General features: G+C 45.8%; 1 protein-coding gene across 7 annotated transcripts in view; it reads right to left on the bottom strand.

Moving 5' to 3' along the window:
- DEPDC5 (DEP domain containing 5, GATOR1 subcomplex subunit) overlaps window positions 1-20,563 on the bottom strand; it is a 95,767-nt gene extending 75,204 nt beyond the window's left edge. For all 7 annotated transcript variants that reach the window (XM_032139849.2, XM_032139851.2, XM_058430999.1 and 4 more), the window contains exons 1-7: window positions 20,225-20,563; window positions 19,504-19,621; window positions 15,903-15,990; window positions 13,263-13,309; window positions 8,919-9,004; window positions 7,265-7,348; window positions 4,755-4,804 (exon numbers count right to left, since the gene is read on the bottom strand). In XM_032139849.2, coding sequence (XP_031995740.2) covers window positions 4,755-4,804; window positions 7,265-7,348; window positions 8,919-9,004; window positions 13,263-13,309; window positions 15,903-15,990; window positions 19,504-19,561 — 413 coding nt within the window. In that variant the 5' untranslated portion in view covers window positions 19,562-19,621; window positions 20,225-20,563. The remainder of the gene's footprint in view (window positions 1-4,754; window positions 4,805-7,264; window positions 7,349-8,918; window positions 9,005-13,262; window positions 13,310-15,902; window positions 15,991-19,503; window positions 19,622-20,224) is intronic.
- Between the last annotated feature and the right edge of the window lie 1,417 nt (window positions 20,564-21,980).

The following is a 21,980-nucleotide window of genomic DNA, read 5'->3' as shown; positions in this document are numbered from 1 at the left end:
GATCCAGTGTAGAAACACTGTAAGTCTTCTGGAGAAAAGAGAGAAGACTGTAGTTTACATTTAACCATGCCTGAGCCAAATATCAGGACAGAGCTTTAAAAGTCTAAAAGAGGCCAGCTGCGGTGGTTCATGCCTGTAATCTCAGCACTCTAGGGGGCTGAGCCAAGAGGATTGTTTGAGCCCAGGAGTTGGAAACCAGCCTGAGCAAGCATAGTGAGACCCTGTCTCTACCAAAACGAAAAAAAAAAACCAAAGAGCCAGGCGTGCTGGTGCACACTTGTAGTCCTAGCTACTCAGGAGGCTGAGGTGGGAGTATTGCTTGGGCCTAGGAAGTTGAGGCTGTAGTGAGGCATGATGGCACAACCACATTCTAGCCTGGGCGACAGAGGAAGCCCATCTCAGAAATAAATAAATAAAAATAAAGTTAAAAACTGACAATCTGTCAGGGTTTTCTTTTCTCCATCTAGAACTGTGTGTATGAGGGTATTTACAGAGAGAAACAAAGAACTTAAAAAAGAAAGAGATCAGCCGGGCCTGGTGGCTCACATCTGTAATCTCATCACTTTTGGAGGCCAAGGTGTGCAGATCACTTGAGGCCGGGAGTTTGACACCAGCCTGGCCAACATGGCGAGACTCCGTGTCTACGAAAAAAAACAAAAATTAGCTGGGCATGGTGGTGCTTGCCAGTAGTCCCAGCTATTCAGGTGGCTGAGGTAGGAGAATCACTTGAACCCTGGAGGCAGAGGTTGCAGTGGGGAGAGATCATGCTACTACACTCCAGCCTAGGCAACAGAGCAAGACTCTGTCTCAAAAATAATACATATATCATATATATATATATATAATTTAAAAATAAAAGAGGAAGCAATAGAAAAAAAAAATGAGAGAGATCTGAATAGGTTTCCAAACCGAGGCTGGCAAACTACATAAAGCCTTCAAGCCAATTCTCGCCTATCTCCTGTTTTCGTATGGCTCACAACGAACAATGGCTGTTACATTTTTAAATGGTCGAAACACACAAACACACAGAATATGCAATAGACCTGAGATCTATTGTTACTCACAAAGTCTAAAACATTTATTAACTAGTCCTTGACAGAATATTCTAAACCAACTACTCCATTTTGCAGATGTGAAGACTAAGGGTTTACTGGAGTTACCCAGCATCACTCGAACCACTAATCACAGTGATGGCTAAACACTGGCTCTGCAGATACAGATCCAGGCTTCCTGACCCTGGATACCCATCCAGTAGAGATCTGCTGATATTGGAGGCATACCTAGGTTGCATTTTTTGTGCTGCTTGAGATTTAGTCACTTCTTCGGTTGTGCTTTAGTTGCTTGGATTTTTTAAAGAACACTGACTCGCTAACAAATTTGTTTTGTTTTCAAAGATGGGGTCTTACTGTGTTGCCCAGGCTGGAGTGCAATAATGCAATAATAGCTCACTGCAGCCTCGACCTGTGCCTCAGGGCTCCTCCCACCTGTTTTCCAGGTACCTCAAACTAGAGGAGCCCTGACACCAACCCCCGTTCTTTATTTTATTGTTATTTTAGACAGAGTCTGACTCTGTCACCCAGGCTACAGGGCAGCAGAACGATCAAGGCTCACTACAGCCTTGAACCTCCCTGGATTTAGGTGATCCTTCGAATTCAGCCTCCCAAGTAACTGGGACTACAGGCGCCACCATGCCCAGCTAATTTTTGTATTTTTTTCTAGGGATGGGGTTTCAGCATATTGCCAGGTTGGTCTTCAACTCCCAGGCTCAACCAAACTACCCACCTCAGCCTCCTAAAGTGCTGGGATTACAGGCATGAGCCACTGCACCTAGCCATAGTTTTGTGTGTGTGTGTGTGTGTGGTGTGTGTGTATGTGTGTGTGTGTGACGGAGTCTTGCTCTGTCACCAGGCTAGAGTGCAGTGGTGTGAGCTGGGCTCACTGCAACCTCTGACTCCCTGGTTCAAGCAATTCTCCTGCCTCAGCCTCCCGAGTAGCCGGGATTACAGGCATGGGCCACCACACCCAGCTGATTTTTGTATTTTTAGTAGAGACAGGGTTTCACCATGTTACCCAGGATGGTCTCAATCTCCTGATCTCGTGATCTGCCTGCCTCAGCCTCCCAAAGTGCTGGGATTACAGGCGTGAGCCACCACATCCAGCAATTTTTTTAAAATTATTATTTCTGTAGAGATGAGGTCTTGCTTTGTTGTCCAGGCTGGTCTTGAATTCCTGGCCTCAAGTGATCCTCACACCATAGCCATTTTACTTGGCTCCCCTCCAGCAATTTTCAAAACATCCTTTTTGGGGGGAAAGAATGAGCCTTTATCCTTTTTTTTCTTTTTAGGATCAGTATTTCATTCTGGTCAAATAGCCCTAGTTGATGATGAAAAATTATTTACAAAAGGATTCTGGCTAATAAATGTAGAAGGGATGACTGAATTAAAAAATCACCAAAAAAAGGAAAGAAAATCACCATCTTACAACAATCCTCAATGGATGAAACCATTAGGAGAAAAGTTAATGGGGGCCAGGCGCAGTGGCTCACGCCTATAATCCCAGCACTTTGGGAGGCCGAGGCAGGGGGATCACCTGAGATCAGGAGTTTGAGACCAGCCTGGCCAACATGGTGAAACCCCATCTCCACTAAAAATACAAAAATTAGCCGGGGGTGGTGCGTGCCTGTAGTTCAGGAGGCCAAGGCAGAATAATTGCTTGAACCCGGGAGGCGAAGGTTGCAGTGAGCCAAGATCGCACCACTGCACTCCAGACTGGGTGACAGAGTGAGACTCCGTCTCAAAAAAAAAAAAAAAAAAAAAGTAGATGGAGATCTTTATAATGAGGGACTACACTGCACCCTGTGACCCCACTGATCAATCTTAGAATCACCGCAAGTCAGTTAACAAGACATAAATATGCTGGGTGCGGTAGCTCACACCTGTAATCCCAGCACTTTGGGAGTCCAAGGTGGCCAGATCACGAGGTCAGGAGTTCAAGACCAGGCTGACCAACACGGTGAAACTCCGTCTCTAATAAAAATACAAAAAAAAAAAAAAAAATTAGCTACATGTGGTGGCGGGTGCCTATAATTCCAGCAACTCACGAGGCTGAGGCAGGATAACTGCTTGAAACCAGGAGGTGGAGGTTGCAGTCAGCCAGGGTCCCGCCACTGCACTCTAGCCTGGGTGACGGAGCAAGACTCTGTCTCAGAAAAAAAAAAAAAAAAAAAAAAAAGACATAAATATGATTCTGTATACTCAGTAAATTTCAGGAAAGACACAAGTTGTTTCGGGGGGGTTATGTATGTTTCATGAGATACCTTTCTGAATTATTTGAATGCTTAATTATGTGCATGTTGTACTTTTTTTTTTTTTTTTTTTGAGACAGTCTCACTCTGTCACCCAGGCGGCAGTGCGGTGGCATGATAATGTCTCACTGCAGCCTCAACCTCCCAGGGCTCAGGCGATCCTCCCACCTCAGCCTCCTGAGTAGTTGGGACTACAGTCACACACCACCATGCCTGGCTGTTTTTTTGTTTTGTTTTGTTTTGTTTTGTTTAGAGACTATTTGTCATGTGGCCCAGGCTGGTCTTGAACTCCTGGGGCTCAAGCACACTCAGCCCACTTTGGCCTCTCAAAGTGCTGAGACTACAGGTGTGAGCCACCACACCTAAAATACTTCCTGAATTTTTTTTTTTTTTTTTTTTTTTTGAGGCAGTCTTGCTCTGTCACCCAGGCTGGAGTGTAGTGGTGTGATCCCAGCTCACTGCAGCCTCTACCTCCCGGGCTCAAGCAATCCTCCCACCTCTCAGCCTCCCAGGTACCTGGACTACAGGCGCAAGTCACCAGGCCCAGCTAATTTTTGTATTTTTTTGTAGAGACGGGGTCTCACTATGTTGCCCAGGCTAGTCTTCAACTCCTGGGCTCAAGCAACAATCTACTCACCTCGGCATCCTAAAGTGTTGGGATTACAAGTGTGAGCCACCACACCTAGCCACTTTTTGAATTTAAAGGGGGTTTCAAAAAGTCTCTTTTTTCTTCACAAACTAAAATATAGAAATAGTTTTAATAAATCAAGAGTACAGCAATATAGTTAAAAAGGTAACAAATCAGGAACCAATGTGCCAGTCATTTTATGTTTCTAAACCTGTTTCCTAATTTGTAAAATGAGAAGGTATGATTCAATACATTCATCTAGGGTTTTTCCAGTTGTAAAATTGAGTCTCTATCTCTTTTTCTTTCCTAATTCCTTTTTTACAGAATGCCGAGGGGCTTCATCAACTTTTTCCATTAAGCCTCAAACTACTATAGTGCATTTTGTGGTTTGTTTGAGCTGCAACAATCTAACTTTTTTTTTTTTTTTTGAGACAGTTTCACTCTGTCACCCAGGCTAGAGTGCAGTGATGCGATCTCGGCTCACTGTAAGCTCCACCTCCTGGGTTCATGCCATTCTCCTGCCTCAGCCTCCCAAGTAGCTGGGACTACAGGCGCCCGCCAACACGCCCAGCTAATTTTTTATATTTTTAGTAGAGACGGGGTTTCACCGTGTTAGCCAGGATGGTCTTGATCTCCTGACCTCGTGATCCACCCACCTCGGCCTCCCAAAGTGATGGGATTACAGGCATGAGCCACTGTGGCCAGCCAACAATCTAACATTTTATACTTTGACACATTTTATTATATGGACATCCATATGCCTCCACTGCTTTATGTAGCCTAGTTACTGCAAAGATAAGGCAAGAGTGAAGTAATATCTACCTGATGCCAGCAAACTCCACCTTCTGGGTGATATAGGCACATGTGCTGACCTAAGAGGAGGGGGAGAGAGGGGTAGAAAGAGGGAGGGAGGGAGGGAGAGAGGGTGAGAAAGAGAGAGAGAGAGATTGATTAACATATTAAGGCCGTGAAAAATCACAAACAAGAACTCCTAGCTTTCTAATCTCTTCTACCAACCCAAAGTTCAACTAGCTTGTGAGTAATAGATTCACCCTACAGGAAAACCTGTTAGGGTAGGTATGACAGTAGATGCTTAAAGAGTTTGGCAAGTATAGATAATAGGAAAGACCAGGTGGATGATAAATGATCAGCTTTACAAATATCCTGATCTTCACATATGTTTACATATATATCTGCATTTACATATTCATTTAAATATCATGTTGTTTCTCATTTTATCTCTCACTTTAGAAAATGGAACCTTCAACAAATAAAAATTAAGCAGATTTTTCCTGAAAATATACCCTGTATGGAAATTCTACCTATAATTTGTGGTTACACAGTATACAAAAACTTCATTTCTTTTGATTAGTGTCAAAATGGAAAAAAAAACCTCAAATGAGAATTTTCAAAACCAGTTCACAATTCTAATGAACTAATCTTTTCAAGTTGAAATGTTCATTAAAAAATTAATAAATGTGGGTGTGGTGTATACTGTTTGGGTAATGGGTGCACCAAAATCTCACGAATCACCATTAAAGAACTTACTCATATAACCATACACCACCTGTTCCCCAACAACATGGAAATAAAAAAAAATTAAAAAAATAAACAATTAAAATATAATAAAAATATTTTTATTAAAAAAATGGGACCAGGTGCAGTGGCTCATGCCTGTAATCCCAGCACTTTGGGAGGCCAAGATGGGAAGATTGCGAGGTCAGGAGATTGAGACCATCCTGGCTAACATGGTGAAACCCTGTCTCTACTAAAAATTCAAAAAATTAGCCAGGTGTGGTGGCAGGCACCTGTAATCCCAGCTATTCGGGAGGCTGAGGCAGAAGAATGGCGTGAACCCGGCAGGCGGAGCTTGCAGTGAGCAGAAATCGCACCACTGCACTCCAGCCTGGGTGACAGAGCAACACTCCATCTCAAAAAAAATAAATAAATGAATAATTAAAAAATGGGCCGGGCACGGTGCCTCGCACCTATAATCCTAGCACTTTGGGAGGCCAAAGCGGGCAGATCACCTGAGGTCAGGAGTTCAAGACCAGCCTGGCCAATACCCCCACCTCTACTACAAATACAAAAAAAAAGGCTGGGCGCAATGGCTCGGGCCTGCAATCCCAGCACTTTGGGAGGCAGAGGCGGGCGGATTGCCTGAGGTCAGGAGTTCGAGACTACCCTGACCAACATGGAGAAACCCCGTCTCTACTAAAAATACAAAATTAGCCGGGCGTGGTGGTGCATGCCTGTAATCCCAGCTACTCCAGAGGCTGAGGCAGGAGAATTGCTTGAACCCAAAAGGCCAAGGTTGTTGTGAGCCGAGATCATGCCATTGCACTCCAGCCTGGGCAACAAGAAACTCTGTCTCAAAAAAAAATTAGCCAGGCCGGGCGCGGTGGCTCACGCTTGTAATCCCAGCACTTTGGGAGGCCGAGGTGGGCGGATCACGAGGTCAGGAGATCGAGACCACGGTGAAACCCCGTCTCTACTAAAAATATAAAAAAAATTAGCCGGGCGTGGTGGCGGGCGCCTGTAGTCCCAGCTATTCGGAGAGGCTGAGGCAGGAGAATGGCGAGAACCCAGGAGGTGGAGCTTGCAGTGAGCCGAGATCGCGCCACTACACTCCAGCCTGGGTGATAGCGCGAGACTCCGTCTCAAAAAAACAAAACAAACAAACAAAAAAAAATTAGCCGGGTGTGGTGGTGGGTGCCTGTAATTCCAGCTACTCTGGAGGCTGAGGCAGGAGAATCACTTGAACCCAGAGGGCAGAAGTTACAGTAAGCCAAGATCCCACCATTTCACTTCAGCCTGCGAGAAACCGCAAAGCTCTGTTTCAAAAAAAAAAAAAAAAAAATGAATACATGTGGAAAATGGGAAGAGGGTACAGCAAAAAGCAGTGTGATCTGGAAGCCACAGGATCTGGGTTTTGGCCAAGGGTCAACTTACTATCTAGCCTTGGGCAATTACCTAACTTCTCAATCTCAGTTTCTACCTTTATAAATTAGGGCTAATAAATACCTGTCCGTGAAGAAATGTGAGGAGCAAATGGGATCAAGTGAAAACCTGAAAACTACGGTTCTATTCCAATGTAAAATACAGTATAACTTCCTATCTAAACCAAAAATGCTGAGTAAAAATCTGTAACAGTAAACAAATAAAAGATCAAAAAAAACAATGAAAAGAGAATGGAAGAACAAACAAGATGTTGACAATAATTGTCTGTAGATACTGAAATCAGAAATGATTTTATATTCTTCTCCCATAATAAACAGGGATTATTCATATAATGGAAAACGTAACAGACTTTCAAAAAAATCACATCTTACCAAACTTTTCTTTAGTCGCCACATATCCCCACGGCCAATATACTGATCCTTAAAAGTTAATTCCACTAGGTCAAGGGTCACATCCTAAAAGGAATAATCAAATAATATCTCTGACATTACTTTGCTACACTTTATAGTCATAAGGTAATGCCCACTTACCATGGAAAAAAACTTATTGCAAAAAAGAAAACTACTGGAAGACCATTCAGTAGCAGAACTCTGATAAACAGAATTACATCCTGGCAAAGCACACTTCTCAGTATAGTTGGTAAATCTACAACTGATCCTACAGCCGCTGTAGCACACTGAGTGTGATGGGTAGTGGGGGACTCATTCTGTATTTTAGTCTGGATTCTGGCACACAAACATGACACTGAGCTATGCACTTTATTTCCCTGTTAATGTTGATAGTACTTTCTGGACAATAATTTTTATCTATTATAACATCACTTCTTGAAGAAAAATGAGAATACATTTTAAAATGTTAGTATTTTAATAGAAAATTTTACATATAGTTTCACCTACAGAAACTGGTTAGGACAAGCTTCAAGAAAAGTGGGGGTGGGTTTTAAATGCAACCTACATACTGTCTGCATTCTAAATGACATGTAGGCTACATATTTATTTATTATTATTTTTTGAGACAGGATATTGCTCTGTTGCCCAGGCTGGAGTACAGTGGTGCAATCTCAGCTCACTCACTGTAGCCTCTGCCTCCTGGGCTCAAATGACTCTCATGCCTCAGCCTCCCGAGTAGCTGGGAGTACAGGGGTGCGCCACCACACCCAACTAAGTTTTGTATTTTTACTAGAGACAGGGTTTCACCATGTTTCCCAGGCTGGTCTCAAACTCCTGACCCTAAGACATCCGCCTGCCTTGGCCTCCCAAAGTGCTGGGATTACAGGCATGGGCCACCACCCACGGCCTACATGTTTAGTTTTACAAGACAAGGTCTCGTTCTGTTGCCTAGGCTGAAGTGCAATAGTGCAACCATAAGCTCAATGCAGCCTCAACCTCCTGGGCTCAAGCAATCCTCCTGTTGCAGCCTTTCCAGTAGTTGGGACTACAGGCATATACAATACGCCCAGCTAATCTTTTAGAAAAGTTTTAGTAGGCAGGACGCGGTGGCTCCCACCTGTAATCCCAGTACTTTGGGAGGCCGAGGCAGGTAGATCATCTGAGGTCAGGAGTTCAAGACCAGCCTGGCCAATATGGTGAAACTCCGTCTCTACAAAAATACAAAAATCAGCTGGGTGTGGTGGTGCAGGCCTGTAATCCTAGCTACTCAGGAGGCTGAGGCAGGAGAATGGCTTGAACCTGGGAGGCACCAGTTGCAGTGAGCCGAGATCATGCCACTGCACTCCAGCCTGGGCAACAGTGACACTCCGTTTCAAAAAAAAAAAAAAAAAAAGAAAAGAAAAGTTTTAATAAAGACAAGGTCTAACTATGCTGCTCAGGCTGCTCATGAACTCCTGGCCTCAAGAGATCCTCCTGTCTCAGCCTCCTGATGTACAGAAATTACCACACCAAGCAGGCCACACATTTAATAGTCTAACACTACACTTAAGTAACCCATTGTTTCCTTACTAACCTAACTTTGAGGAAGGGTGCTTATCATTCCAAAAAGATGATCAAGTCCAAAACAAAGACTTACCTTAGGGTCTACGACATTAACATAGACATCCTGATAAGGTCTCAGCCGGAACACTTGAGTCACAGTCTGGTCCACACTGATAGTTTCTAAAACAGAAACAATATCTGACTCAGACAACACATTTTGAAAAAGCAGATCCATATATTCTAATCTATAAATACTCAACTCAGTAAGCAACACAATTGATCATCTGACACGGGCAACACACAGTCTCTTCCTTTCAGGAGCTTAGAATTTAAACGATTCTCTGCTTTTTAGGTGAAATAAGACCAGAGCCTAAGCAATCAACAAAAATGGAGAGAAAAAGGGAGAAGGAGGGAAAATAAAGAATTTAAGAGGAAGAGGCTAGGTATGGTGGCTAATGCCTATAATCCCAGCACTTTGGGAGGTCTAGGCAGGAAGGTCACCTGAGGTCAGGAGTTTGAGACCAGCCTGGCCAACATGGTGAAACCCTGTCTCTACCAAAAATACAAAAATTAGCCAGGCATGATGGTGGGCACCTGTAATCCAAGCTACTTGGGAGGCTGAGGCATACAAATCACTTGAACCCCAGAGACCGAGGTTGTAGTGAGCTGAGATCACACCACTGCACTCCAATCTGGGTGACAGAATGAGACTCTGTCTCAATAAAGAAATAAATAAAATAAGAAGGAAGATAAGAAAGTTCAAAGACCTGTAAAATTCCAGAAAAGAGAGGAGATCTTCTCTTTGGAATGAAGTTATCAGTGGTAAAGAAGAAACAAACTTTTCAATGAGCCCTTAAGTCTGGTAAGAAACATAACAGAGGGCAGGAGATAAGGGGAAGGTATGAAGGCCATTCTTAGGATTAAGGTTTTATAGAATTCTTTTAAAATCTTTAAATTGGCTGAATGTGGTGGCTCACACCTGTAATCTCAACACTTTGGGAGGCCAAGGCAGGCAGATCACGAGGTCAGGAGTTCAAGACCAGCCTGACCAATATGGTGAATACCCGTCTCTACTAAAAATACAAAAAAAAAAAAAATTAGCCAGGCGTGGTGGCGTGCACCTGTAGTCCCAGCTACTCAGGAGGCAGAGGCAGGAGAATTGTTTGAACCCGGGAGGTGGAGGTTGCAGTGAGCCAAGATCACACTACTGCACTCCAGCCTGGGCGACAGAGGGATACTCCATCTCAAAATAACATAACAATAAAAATGAAAACTTTAATTTTTTTTTTTTACTGCTCCTTGCAGAGCAGGGCTAACCCATAGGCAGTGTAACCAGAGTAGCCAGGTTTTATAGAATGTTTTCTCCTCAAGTTGAAATACTGAATGGTTAAATATGAGTGGACAACCAGGCATGGTGGCTCATGCCTATAATCCTAGCACTTTCGGAGCCCAAGGCATGAGGACTGCTTGGGCCCAGGAGTTCAAGACCAACTTGAGCAAAAATTTAAAAAAAAAAAAAAAATTAGCCAGGCATGATCCTGTGGGCTGGACGTCTGGGGTCTTAGCTACTCGGGAGGCGGAGGTGGGAGATGGAGAATCATTTGCACCCAGGGAGGTTGAGGCTGCAGTGAGCCGTGAATGCACCACTGCACTCCAGTCTGGACAAGAGAGAGGCCCTGTCTGAAAGGGAAAAAAAAAAAAAAAAAAAGGCAGAGGTAATGGTGCAGTGGCTCACGCCTATGATCCCAGGACTTTGGGAGGTTGAGGCAGGCAGATCACCTGGGGTAAGGAGTTTGAGACCAGCCTGGCCTACATGGTGAAACCCCATCTCTACTAAAAATATAAAAATTAGGCCAGGCATGGTGGCTCATGCCTGTAATCCCAGCACTTTGGGAGGCTGAGGTGGGCGGATCACGAGGTCAGCAGTTCGAGACTAGCCTGGCCAACATAGTGAAACCCTGTCTCCACTAAAAATACAAAAATTAGCCGGGTGTGGTGGCGCACGCCTGTAGTCCCAGCTACTCAGGAGGCTGAGGCAGGAGAATCCCTTGAATCCAGGAGGCAGAGGGTGCAGTGAGCTGAGACCATGTCATTGCGTTCCAGCCTGGGTGACAGAGTGAGACTCCATCTCAAAAAAATAAAAATATAAAAATTAGCCAGGCATGGTGGTGCATGCCTGTAGTCCTAACTACCTGGGAAGCTGAGGCAGGAGAATCACTTGAACCCAGGAGGCGCAGGTTGCAGTGAGCCACGATCGTGACACTGCACTCCAGACTCCAGCCTGGGCAATAGAGTGAGACTCCATCTCTCTAAAAAAAAAAAGAAAGAGTGGGTGACATCAAAGCCCTTTATTTTACTTTATTTATTTATTTAGAGACAGAGTTTTGCTTTTGTTGCCCAGGCTGGAGTGCAATGGCGTGATCTCGGCTCACCGCAGCTTCTGCCTCCCAGATTCAAGCAATTCTCCTGCCTCAGCTTCCCAAGTAGCTGGGATTACAGACATGCGCCACAATGCCTAATTTTATATTTTTAGTAGAGACGGGGTTTTACCATGTTGGTCAGGCTGATCTCAAACTCCTGACCTCAGGTGATCCACCTACCTCAGCCTCCCAAAGTGTTGGGATTACAGGCATCAGCCACTGCACCCAGCCATCAAAGCCCTTTAGAGCAACCCAGAATTTTGTTGTTTTTTTCTCTTAAGAACTATTTAAAAGAGTATCTTATTTACTTTCAATTAACATTTTGGTTCCTTGAACAGCATGGCATAGCCATTAGAAGGAAAAAGAAAGGATTTGAATCCAGAATAAGTAAGCAGGAATCACCGCTTCTGGCTACGCCTAGACTGTATAGTCTGACAGAGAATAAACTTCCTCACTCACTCAAGAGTTGTTGGGAAGATAATGCTAGATTACACAAAGCTCCCAGGACAGTGCCTTGCACATGTGGTGGGCAATCATCAATATATATTTCTTCCTCCCCAAACCCCACTCACCCAGAGTAGGCATTTAACAAATAGTTTGTGAAAAAATGGGACAGATGTGGTGGATCACACCTGCAATCCCAGCACTTTGGGAGGTCAAGGTGTGAGGAACTCTACTTGAGGCCAGGAGTTCAAGACCAACCTGGGCAACAGGCAGGTTGTGTATTTTTTTTCTTTTTCTTTTTTTTTTTTTTGAGACAGAGTCTCGCTCTGTCACCCAGGCTGGAGTGCAGTGGCGCAATCTCGGCTCACTGCAACCTCCACCTCCCGGGTTCAAGTAATTCTCCTACCTCGGCCTCCAGGGTAGCTAGGACTATAGCTGCATGCCACCACATCCAGCTAATTTTTTGTATTTTAGTAGAGACAGGGTTTCACCATTTGGCCCAGGATGGTCGCAAACTCCTAAGCTCAGGCAATCCGATGCCTGCCTCAGCCTCGGAAAGTCCCAGGATTATAGGCATAAGCCACCACGCCTGGCCTTTTTTTTTTTTTTTTTGAGATAGGGTCTTGCTCTGTTGACCAGGCTAGACTGCAGTGGCGCCGTTATAGCTCATTGTAAACTCAAACTCTTGGGATCAAATGATCCTTCCACCTCAGCCTCCAGAGTAGCTGGGACTATAAGTGTCAACTTGACAATTTTTTTTTATCGGGAACACAATTTGATAAGAAGAGAACTCCACCCATAAAAGAATGAAATCATGTCCACTGCAGCAACATGGACGGAGTTGGAGGCCACCATTATCCTAAGTGAACTAACTCACAAACAGAAAACCAAATACTGCATGTTCTTACCTATAAGTGGGATGGAAATAATAGACACTTGGGACTCCAAAAACAAGGACAGGGAAGAGAATGAGGGTTGAAAAATACAATGTTCAGGCCAGGTGCGGTGGCTCACACCTGTAATCCCAGCACTTTGGGGGGCCGAGGCAGGAGGATCATGAAGTCAGGAGATTGAGACCATCCTGGCTAACATGGTGAAACCTCGTCTCTACTAAAAATACAAAAAATTAGCTGGGCGTGGTGGCAGGTGCCTATAGTCCCAGCTACTTGGGAGGCTGAGGGAGGAGAATGGCATGAACCCAGGAGGCGGAGCTTGCAGTGAGCCGAGATCCGGCCACTGCACTCCAACCTGGGTGACAGAACAAGACACTGTCTCAAAAAAAAAAAAAGAAAAAAATAGTGTTAAGACACAGATACAACATTCTGTATCTGTATCTGTTCTGTCAGATACAAGGTTCACTGTGTAATGGATACAATAGAAGCCCAATCCCCACCAGTACACAATATACCCCTGTAACAAACATGCCCATGTACTGCCTGAATTGAAAATTAAATTAAAATTTGTTTAAAAAAGAAGAGAATTACTTGCCCTCATCCCTTGAAATTATGAAGAGAGGTTTCTTACAGTTTGAGGCAGTAAATAAAAAATTCTAAGAAGAGTGATATAATTCTTACCCTTCTGTAAATCTTCCTTAAGTGATTTGACCTGCAAAAGCAGAGGGCTGAAAAAGAAAGCAACAAGAGAGTCAGGATACCGTGAGCAGTAACTCCCTAGCATCCTTCATCCCCCACAAAAGGCAAATAGGTCACTCTGGCCATTCTGTGACTTACAGCACAACAAAGGAGAAAGCTCCCTTAGAAACAAAGAAACTCGCCAGGCACGGTGGCTCACACCTGTAATCCCAGCACTTTGGGAGGCCGAGGCAGGCGGATCACGAGGTCAGGAGATTGAGACCATCCTGGCTAACACGGTGAAACCCCTTCTCTACTAAAAAATAGAAAAAATTAGGCTGGGTGCGGTGGTTCACGCCTGTAATCCCAGCACTTTGGGAGGCCGGGACGGGTGGATCACGAGGTCAGGAGATCGAGACCATCCTGGCTAACACAGTGAAACCCGTCTCTACTAAAAATACAAAAAAATTAGCCAGGCGTGGTGGTGGGTGCCTGTAGTCTCAGCTACTCGGGAGGCTGAGGCAGGAGAATGGCATGAACCCAGGAGGCAGAGCTTGCAGTAAGCCAAGATCGCACCAGTGCACTCCAGCCTGGGCGAGAGAGCGAGGCTCCGTCTCAAAAAAGAAAAAAAGAAACAAAGAAACTTCATATGCACTAAAGGGAATGGACAAATGCTACAGAACCTTTCAGTTGTCATCTCAGCTTTAAAACCAGAAAGAGGCTGGGCTCGGTGGCTCATGCCTATAATCCCAACACTTTGGGAGGCCAAGGAAGGTGGATCACCTGAGGTCAGGTGTTCAAGACCAGCCTGGCCAACATGACGAAACCCTGTCTCTATTAAAAATACAAAAATTAGCCAGGTGTGGTGGCCCACACCTGCAATCCCAGCTACTCAACAGGCTGAGGCAGAAGAATCACTTGAACTCGGGAGGCAGAGGTTGCAGTGAGCTGAGGTGGCACCACTGCACTCCACCCTGGGTGACAGAGTGAGACTCTGTCTCTTTAAAAAAAAAAAAAAAAAAAGTGGCCGGCGCGGTGGCTCACGCCTGTAATCCCAGCACTTTGGGAGGCCGAGGCCGGTGGATCACGAGGTCAGGAGATCGAGACCATCCTGGCTAACATAGTGAAACCCCATCTCTACTAAAAATACAAAAAATTAGCCGGGCGAGGTGGCAGGCACCTGTAGTCCCAGCTACTCGGGAGGCTGAGGCAGGAGAATGGCGTGAACCCTGGGGGGCAGAGCCTGCAGTGAGCCGAGATTGTGCCACTGCACTCCAGCCTGGGCGACAGTGAGACTCTGTCTCAAAAAAAAAAAAAAAAAAAAAGGCTGGGAGTGGCAAGGTAGCTCACCGCCTGTAATCCCAGCACTTTGAGAGGCCAAGGCAGGTGCATCATGAGGTCAGGAGTTCGAAACCAGCCTGACCAACATGGTGAAACCCCGTCTCTACTAAAAACACAAAAATTAGACAAGCGTGGTGGCATGCACCTGTAATCCCAGCTACTCGGGAGGCTGAGGCAGGAGAATGGCTTGAACCCGGAAGGCGGAGATTGCGGTAAGCCGAGATCACACCACTGCACTTCAGCCTGGGTGACAGAGCGAGATTTCATCTCAAAAAAAAACAAAAAACAAAACAAAACAAAAAATGGCTGGGTATGGTGGCTCATGCCTGTAATCTCAGCACTTTGGGAGGCCTAGCAGGGTAGATCACTTGAGACAAGCCTGGCCAATATGGTGAAATCCCATCTCTACTAAAAAATACAAAAATTAGGCCAAGTGCGATGCCTCATGCCTGTAATCCCAGCACATTGGGAGGCCAAGGCCAGTGGATTACCTGAGGTCAGGAGTTCAAGACCAGCCGGGGCAACATGGTGAAACCCTGTCTCTACTAAAAATGCAAAATTAGCTGGGCGTGATGGCGCACGCCTGTAATCTCAGCTACTCGGGAGGCTGAGGCAGGACAATCAGTTGGGGCTGGGAGGCAGAGGTTGCAGTGAGCTGAGATTACGCAACTGCACTCTAGCCTAGGTGACACAGCTAGACTCCATCTCAAAAAAAAAAAGGAGGAGGCCAGGCGCAGTGGCTCACGCTTGTAATCCCAGCACTTTGGGAGGCCGAGGCGGGCGGATCATGAGGTCAGGAGATCGAGACCACGGTGAAACCCCGTCTCTACTAAAAATACAAAAAATTAGCCGGGCGTGGTGGCAGGCGCCTGTAGTCCCAGCTACTCGGAGAGGCTGAGGCAGGAGAATGGCGTGAACCCAGGAGGAGGAGCTTGCAGTGAGCCGAAATCGTGCCACTGCACTCCAGCCTGGGCAACAGAGCGAGACTCCGTCTCAAAAAAAAAAAAAAAAAAAAAAAGAAGGAATGGACCACTTTTGAAAAATTATTTGTTGGTCAAATCCTAGAAGGCACGAGCATTTTTTTTTAAGACAGGGTCCCACTATGTTGCCCGGGCTGGTCTCGAACTCCCGGGCTCAAATGACCTACTCACCTCAGCCTCGCAAAGTGCTGGAATTACAGGACTGAGCCACCACAGCATGAGCATTTTGAAAGGCAAAGAGAGCTATCTGCCTTTCAAACCCCTTGGACATCATTTGGAAACAGTGAATTGCCCAGTTCCGTGGATCCCATGAGACACTTACCTGTATTCATCGTTGGGGTGTGCAATCTCTACAATGTCTCCAAGCTTGATGTGAGGGAACACTTTGGGGTTCACAACTAGCTCATCATCTGAAAGACAATTCAGCCACTTCAAGTAGAAAAACACTCATTAGGTACACTGTGTATGTTCTCACACTGGTTCCTCACAACCCCATCAAGATGGTATTGCCACCCCATTGACAGATGAGGTTCTATTTTGAAACGAGGCTTACAATGACTAATGGATTCACACAGGAACACCAAGCTATAGAGCAGCAGAGTGGGATGGCACTCAGGTACCTTCGTCTCCATACCCCGTGCTCTTTCTACTACCGCATTTCTTCCAGGGACACAGCAGCCCTCAGTATCTGGGAATTAGGCTTCTGGACAGCCTTTTACCCCCTCAAATATTGTGCATCTTGCATATAACAGGAACAAAACAGGCTGGTTCCCACAGATACACCACAATTCCTTACAGTTATTCAATGTTAAAAGAATTTCCCAGTGTCTTAATGTGACCCTCACAATAAATCTTTAGATCTAACAGGAGTAAGAAAATAACCTCAGAGAGTCCAGGAGCAGCGGCTCATGCCTGTAATCCCAATACTTTGAGAGGCCAAGATGGACAGATCACCTGAGGTCAGGAGTTCAAGACCAGCCTGGCGAACATGGCAAAACCCCATCTCTACTAAAAATACAAAAATTAGCCAGGCGTGGTGGTGGGAGCCTGTAATCCCAGCTACTTGGGAGCCTGAGGCAGGAGAATCACTTGAACCCAGGAGGCAGAGGTTACAGTGAGCCAAAATCACACGACTGCACTCTAGCCTGAGCGACAGGGCGAGACTGCATCTCAAAAAATAAATAAATAAATAAATAAATAAATAAGAGGGATGTGGTTTCATGTTTATCTACCCCTGCCCTTCTACTAGGGATGGGGAGAACTCTCTCAAATATTGCAAACTCAGAAGCATAAAGACAGAATGACTGTTTTGCTGTTTTAATTTGCGAGGAAAGACATCACCTTTAATTATGCTAATATCATGACAATTAAGTATATCTAGATTTCAAATACAATCAGACCCAACAAAAATTTAGCCTAGTAAAATGGAACATTGGGTTACTCCCAAATTTTTTTGTTTTCTTTTAGAGACAAGGTCTTGCTGTTGCCTAGGCTGGCGTACAGTGGCTATTTACAGGGACAATCCCACTATTGATCAGCACAGGAGTTCTGACCTGCTCTGTTCCCAACCTGAGGTGGTTCACACTTCCTAAGGCAAGCTGGTGGTCCCCCACTCCTGGGAGGTCACTATATTGATGCAGACACCCAATCAGCATAATGTACTATAGTCTGGAACTCCTGGGCCCAAGTGATCCTCCTGTCCCAGCCTCTCAAGTAGCTGTGACTACAGGCACACACCACTGCACCCAGAAATCCCCAATTTTATTTGCTATGTTTCCACTGACAGTTTCACGACAAATGCTCCTTGGAGCTTCCTCCCTAATTTACATAATCTGAATTAAGGTCCCTGAGAACGTATCCCCTTCTGCTTGGTTTTATCATTTCCTTTTTGCATATCTTACCAAACTGAAAACTCTTTAGGGACAAAGAACCTTGTGGTATTCATAATCATTACGTCTGGCACAGGTATACGCCTAATAAATATCTGTTGGTTGTTTCTTTTTTTTTTTTTTTTTAAAGACAGGGTCTTGCTCTATTGCCCAAGCTGGAGTGCAGTGGCGTGATCTCAGCTCACTGCAACCTTTGCCTCCTGGGTTCAAGCAATTCTTGTGCCTCAGCTGAGATTACAGGCACACACCACCACACCTGGCTAATTTTTGTATTTTTAATAGAGATGGGGTTTCACTATGTTGGCCAGGCTGGTCCCGAACTCCTGACCTCATGTGATCTGCCCACCTTGACCTTCCAAAATGCCAGGATTACAGTCATGAGCTACCATGTCCAGTTGTTAGTTGTATTTTGACCTACAGTCTTGCAGAAGACTGGATACAGCATCTAACTACCTTTGTATTTTACACATAAAAATATGTATTTGTATACATTGTATATACTGTATCCTTGTATTCTTCTCTCTGCCAAAAGTTGTTTCATTCCACTCCACAAATATTTAGGTAACATCAACAGCATCAAAGTAATAACAATAGACTGTGCATTTTAGCAGAAATTGTAGTTTAAATATAGCAACGCCTGTAGCCTGGTAATTATAATGGCTACGTTTATTGAGTACAGAGTCTAACACTCTGCTAAACGCGTTACATATATCACCTTACTTAAGCCTCACAACGCTCTATGATAGAGAAACTATTGTTTTCCCTTTTTGGCAGACCTTCCCCTCTGGAGGCTTATATCTACATAATGCAGAAGTAAATACACCCTAAAATACAATGTTAAAAAGACTCATGCCTGCGCGGTGGCTCACGCCTGTAATCCTAGCACTTTGGGAGGCCGAGATGGGCAGACTGCCTGAGCTCAGGAGTTCGAGACCAGCCTGAAAAACATGGTAAAACCCTGTCTCTACTAAAATACAAAAAAGAAAAAAAAAAAATAGCCAGGCATGGCGGCATACACCTGTAGTCCCAGCTACTCGGGAGGCTGAGGCAGGAGAATTGCTTAAACTCGGGAGATGGAGGTTGCAGTGAGCCGAGATCATGCCACTGCACTCCAGTCTGGCGACAGAGCGAGATTCTGTCTCAAAAAAAAAAGTCAATAAATAATAAAATAAAATAAAAAGACTCATTATATTGTTAACTCCAATTTCTGAAGTAAATAAGGCTGTTAAGACAGAATGGAAAATTATTCCCTTACAAAAGAAAAAAAATTATACTAAGTGCCCTTTTATTCTTCAGATTTATGGATTCAAGGTGCTAGGGACAGCTGGGTACAGTGGCTCATGTCTGCCATCCCAACTACTAGGGAGGTTGAGGTGGAAGGATCTTTTGAGCTCTGGAGTTCCAGACCAGCCTGGGCAACATGGGGGACCATGTCCCAAAAAAAAAAAGAAAGGAAAAAAAATCGATGTTAAGAGAAACTATTCTAAAGCCCTTCAACTTTTAGATAAGGTACACTAGGAGCTTGTCCAAGGTCACTAGGAAAATTAGAAGCAGAGTAGATACTCAGACTATAGTTCAGTGCAGGATAACATGCTGTATCCTGCTGCTTCTTCCCATGCCTAGAAGCCAGGCAAAGGTTCATGCTTTGATCATACCTGCTCTATGCACGTCTATGCTGTTTCTGTCTCACTCAATGTAAAAACTGATATATGATTTTAGTTTCTCTTATCTGCCAAACCAGTGCAGGCTGGAATTTTATGGAACATGCACGGAAGATTTGTAATAAACAAGGCAATTCAACAAAAGAAGGGTAGTAAACTGGCAGCATTTGCAATGTTCCTTAAAAGTCTGAATGCAAATGCATTAGAAGGGTCCTGCCATCCTCCTTGTTACTGTATGATAGTTGCTGCTTTAGTCTGTTTAGTCGCCTGTTTAGCCTCAATTGTCACAAGAGTCAGTGTGTAATTTCAAGGCATTGCACACACCAGAACCTCAGACAACTTACAAAACCTCTAAAGACCAATCGATACTGACCACTGCCCCCAAAGCCCTTCTTGTGGATGACGAGTTTGTAGACCTTTGTTGTTCTCATCTTGCACTGTTTTTCCCTTTAGCTGTTCCAAGCTTGGGGCAGAGAAGTCATCTTGCCTCCCTGCCATAGAAATACAAACAAAAAGGTTGGAATGTCAGATTTTTCCTTGCAACCACTCTTTGATCTTAAAAGAGGTTAGCCCACTCATTTTGTAGATGATGAAAGTGTGACTCCGGGCAAGGGACTTGCTCAAGGTCACTCGAGACTTAAGAGACACTCCCACCATTCTCGTTTTGCTGCTAATGTCCTGAGCAAGGCAACCACAAAGAGGAGGAAGGCAGTAGTTCCTTCCCCAAATCTCGGTCTGTGCGAACTCTCAGCAAACCTTCCCTGACTCCATTTCACAGCTGAGGCCGCTGAGGCTCAGAGGGGGAGAGAGACTTGTCCAAGGTCACACAGCGGATTGGGGATGGAGCCTGGAACTCGAACCTGGGCCAAGGTCCCCTATCTCAAGCCCCCCCAATCCCCAGTCCGGGGCGGGCAGCTCCACTCACCGAAGCTCTACAGCCCCTTCCCGCCTCTGGCAGGAGCACCGAGGGCTGGACCCTCTCCAGGTTCCCCGCGCCTCCTCCAGATACCCCGCCTACGCCCTCGCGGCCCGCGCTGCTTCCGCCCCTGAGCCTGAAGCGCCTGCAAGGCCCGCCCCGACCGTGTGGCGCTCACCTGAGAACCCGCGCCGCTCCAGTGGCTCCGCCCCGGGGCCCCGCCTCCTTCCCGCCCTCGCGCCCCCGCGCCGCTCTTGCCGGGCCTCCGTCTCGTCTCGGTGGCCGCACCACTTCCTCATCCGGGGCTCGAGCCGGGGGCGGGGCGTCGCGTGCGGCCTCTTCCTTGGGTGACCTCCTGGCGTTTCCTGCCCTCGAGCACTAAAGCCTCCCGCCCCACGGAGGAAATCCGTTTCCTCCCAGTCTATCCGAAATAGATCCATGGCCACAGAGCTTCGTTTCCGACTCAGTGATCTCCACATAGGGGAAACGAGATCCCTCAGAGCTCCGTTTTCTGTTATATGAACAAGGTTAATGACTCATGTGGCCTCATTGGGCTGCTAAGAGGCGCCAACGAGAGTTTCTGGGAGGACTTATGTAAAATGCAAGGGGCTGAGCACGCGAGAGTTAGTGTGATGGCCTCTGCTGGGAAGTGTCCACTTACGGGGGGCTTTTCAAACCCTTGCAAACTCCAAACGACGTTCTGCGCCCCTCTGGTTGTTAATAAGAATGGCTGCCGTGGCTTCATAGTCCTTATGTAATCATTACATCCCTATTACCTGATGGATGCAAGAGGCAGATACTATCCTATTTCACAAACCGGGAAACAGCCTGAGGACACAAAACCCTTCAGAAGGAAGCAAGGACGAATCCTGACCCGTTCCCAGAACGGAGCCTTTAACCAACATCCTTTGGTCATACCCAACGCACAGCCTAAACTCGCATCTGTCAGGATATCTTTCTCTCCAAGCAGAAAACCTGAGAGCTGAGTGGCAGGTCAGGCTCTGGCCAAGGGCTCCTGACAATTGCCAGCTCCGCCTGCTGCCACTGATACCCCCGCCCCCTAGCCCAGTCCACCGTTTCTGACCTGAGCGGCAGCAACTCGATAGGGCCTCCCTGCTTCCCCTCTTGAAACCAGAGAGATTTTTTTTTTTTTTTTTTTTTTTGAGACGGAGTCTCGCTGTCGCACAGGCTGGAGTACAGTGGCGCGATCTCGGCTCACCGCAAGCTCCATCCCCTGGGGTTCACGCCATTCTCCTGCCTCAGCCTCCACAGTAGCTGGGACTACGCCCGCCACCTCGCCCGGCTAATTTTTTGTACTTTTAGTAGAGACGGGGTTTCACCGTGTTAGCCAGGATGGTCTCGATCTCCTGACCTCGTGATCCGCCCGCCTCGGCCTCCCAAAGTGCTGGGATTACAGGCGTGAGCCACCGCGCCCGGCCCAGAGAGATCTTATAACTAGAATCAGTGTCTTGGGTCACGCGTATCCTCTGCTCCTTCTAATCACACTGCTGCTAAACGACACAGCACTTGTCTTTAATTTCTTTATATCAGCCGGGCGCAGTGGCTCACGCCTGTAAGGTGAGGCAGAGAATGGTGAATCCGGAGGAGTTGCAGTGAGCCGTGATCCAGCCTGGGGACAGAAAGATCCGTCTCAATTTATATCTTTAATACTAACAGTGCCCGTTTCTTACAGATTTGGAAAACTTAAAAATGTTGAAAGAAAAAGCATGGTATAGTGTAGTGAAAGATTCTGCAGTGGACCAAGGGGACCCTGGGACAGGACAAGCAACGTTCTTAAGCATGGATGCCTTTATGTTGGGACTCAGGAGAAGTTAGGTAAATAATGCAAGTATTAAGTAATTGCGATTTTTTTGTTTGTTTGTTTTTTTGTTTTTGTTTTGAGATGAGGTCACCTTCACCCAGGCTGGAGTACA

This window comes from Hylobates moloch, unplaced genomic scaffold (assembly GCF_009828535.3).
Source record: "Hylobates moloch isolate HMO894 unplaced genomic scaffold, HMol_V3 SCAFFOLD_19, whole genome shotgun sequence".
Lineage (NCBI taxonomy): Eukaryota > Metazoa > Chordata > Mammalia > Primates > Hylobatidae > Hylobates > Hylobates moloch.
The sequence above is the reverse complement of the archived record's forward strand: the minus strand, read 5'-3'. Positions and strand labels throughout refer to the sequence as shown.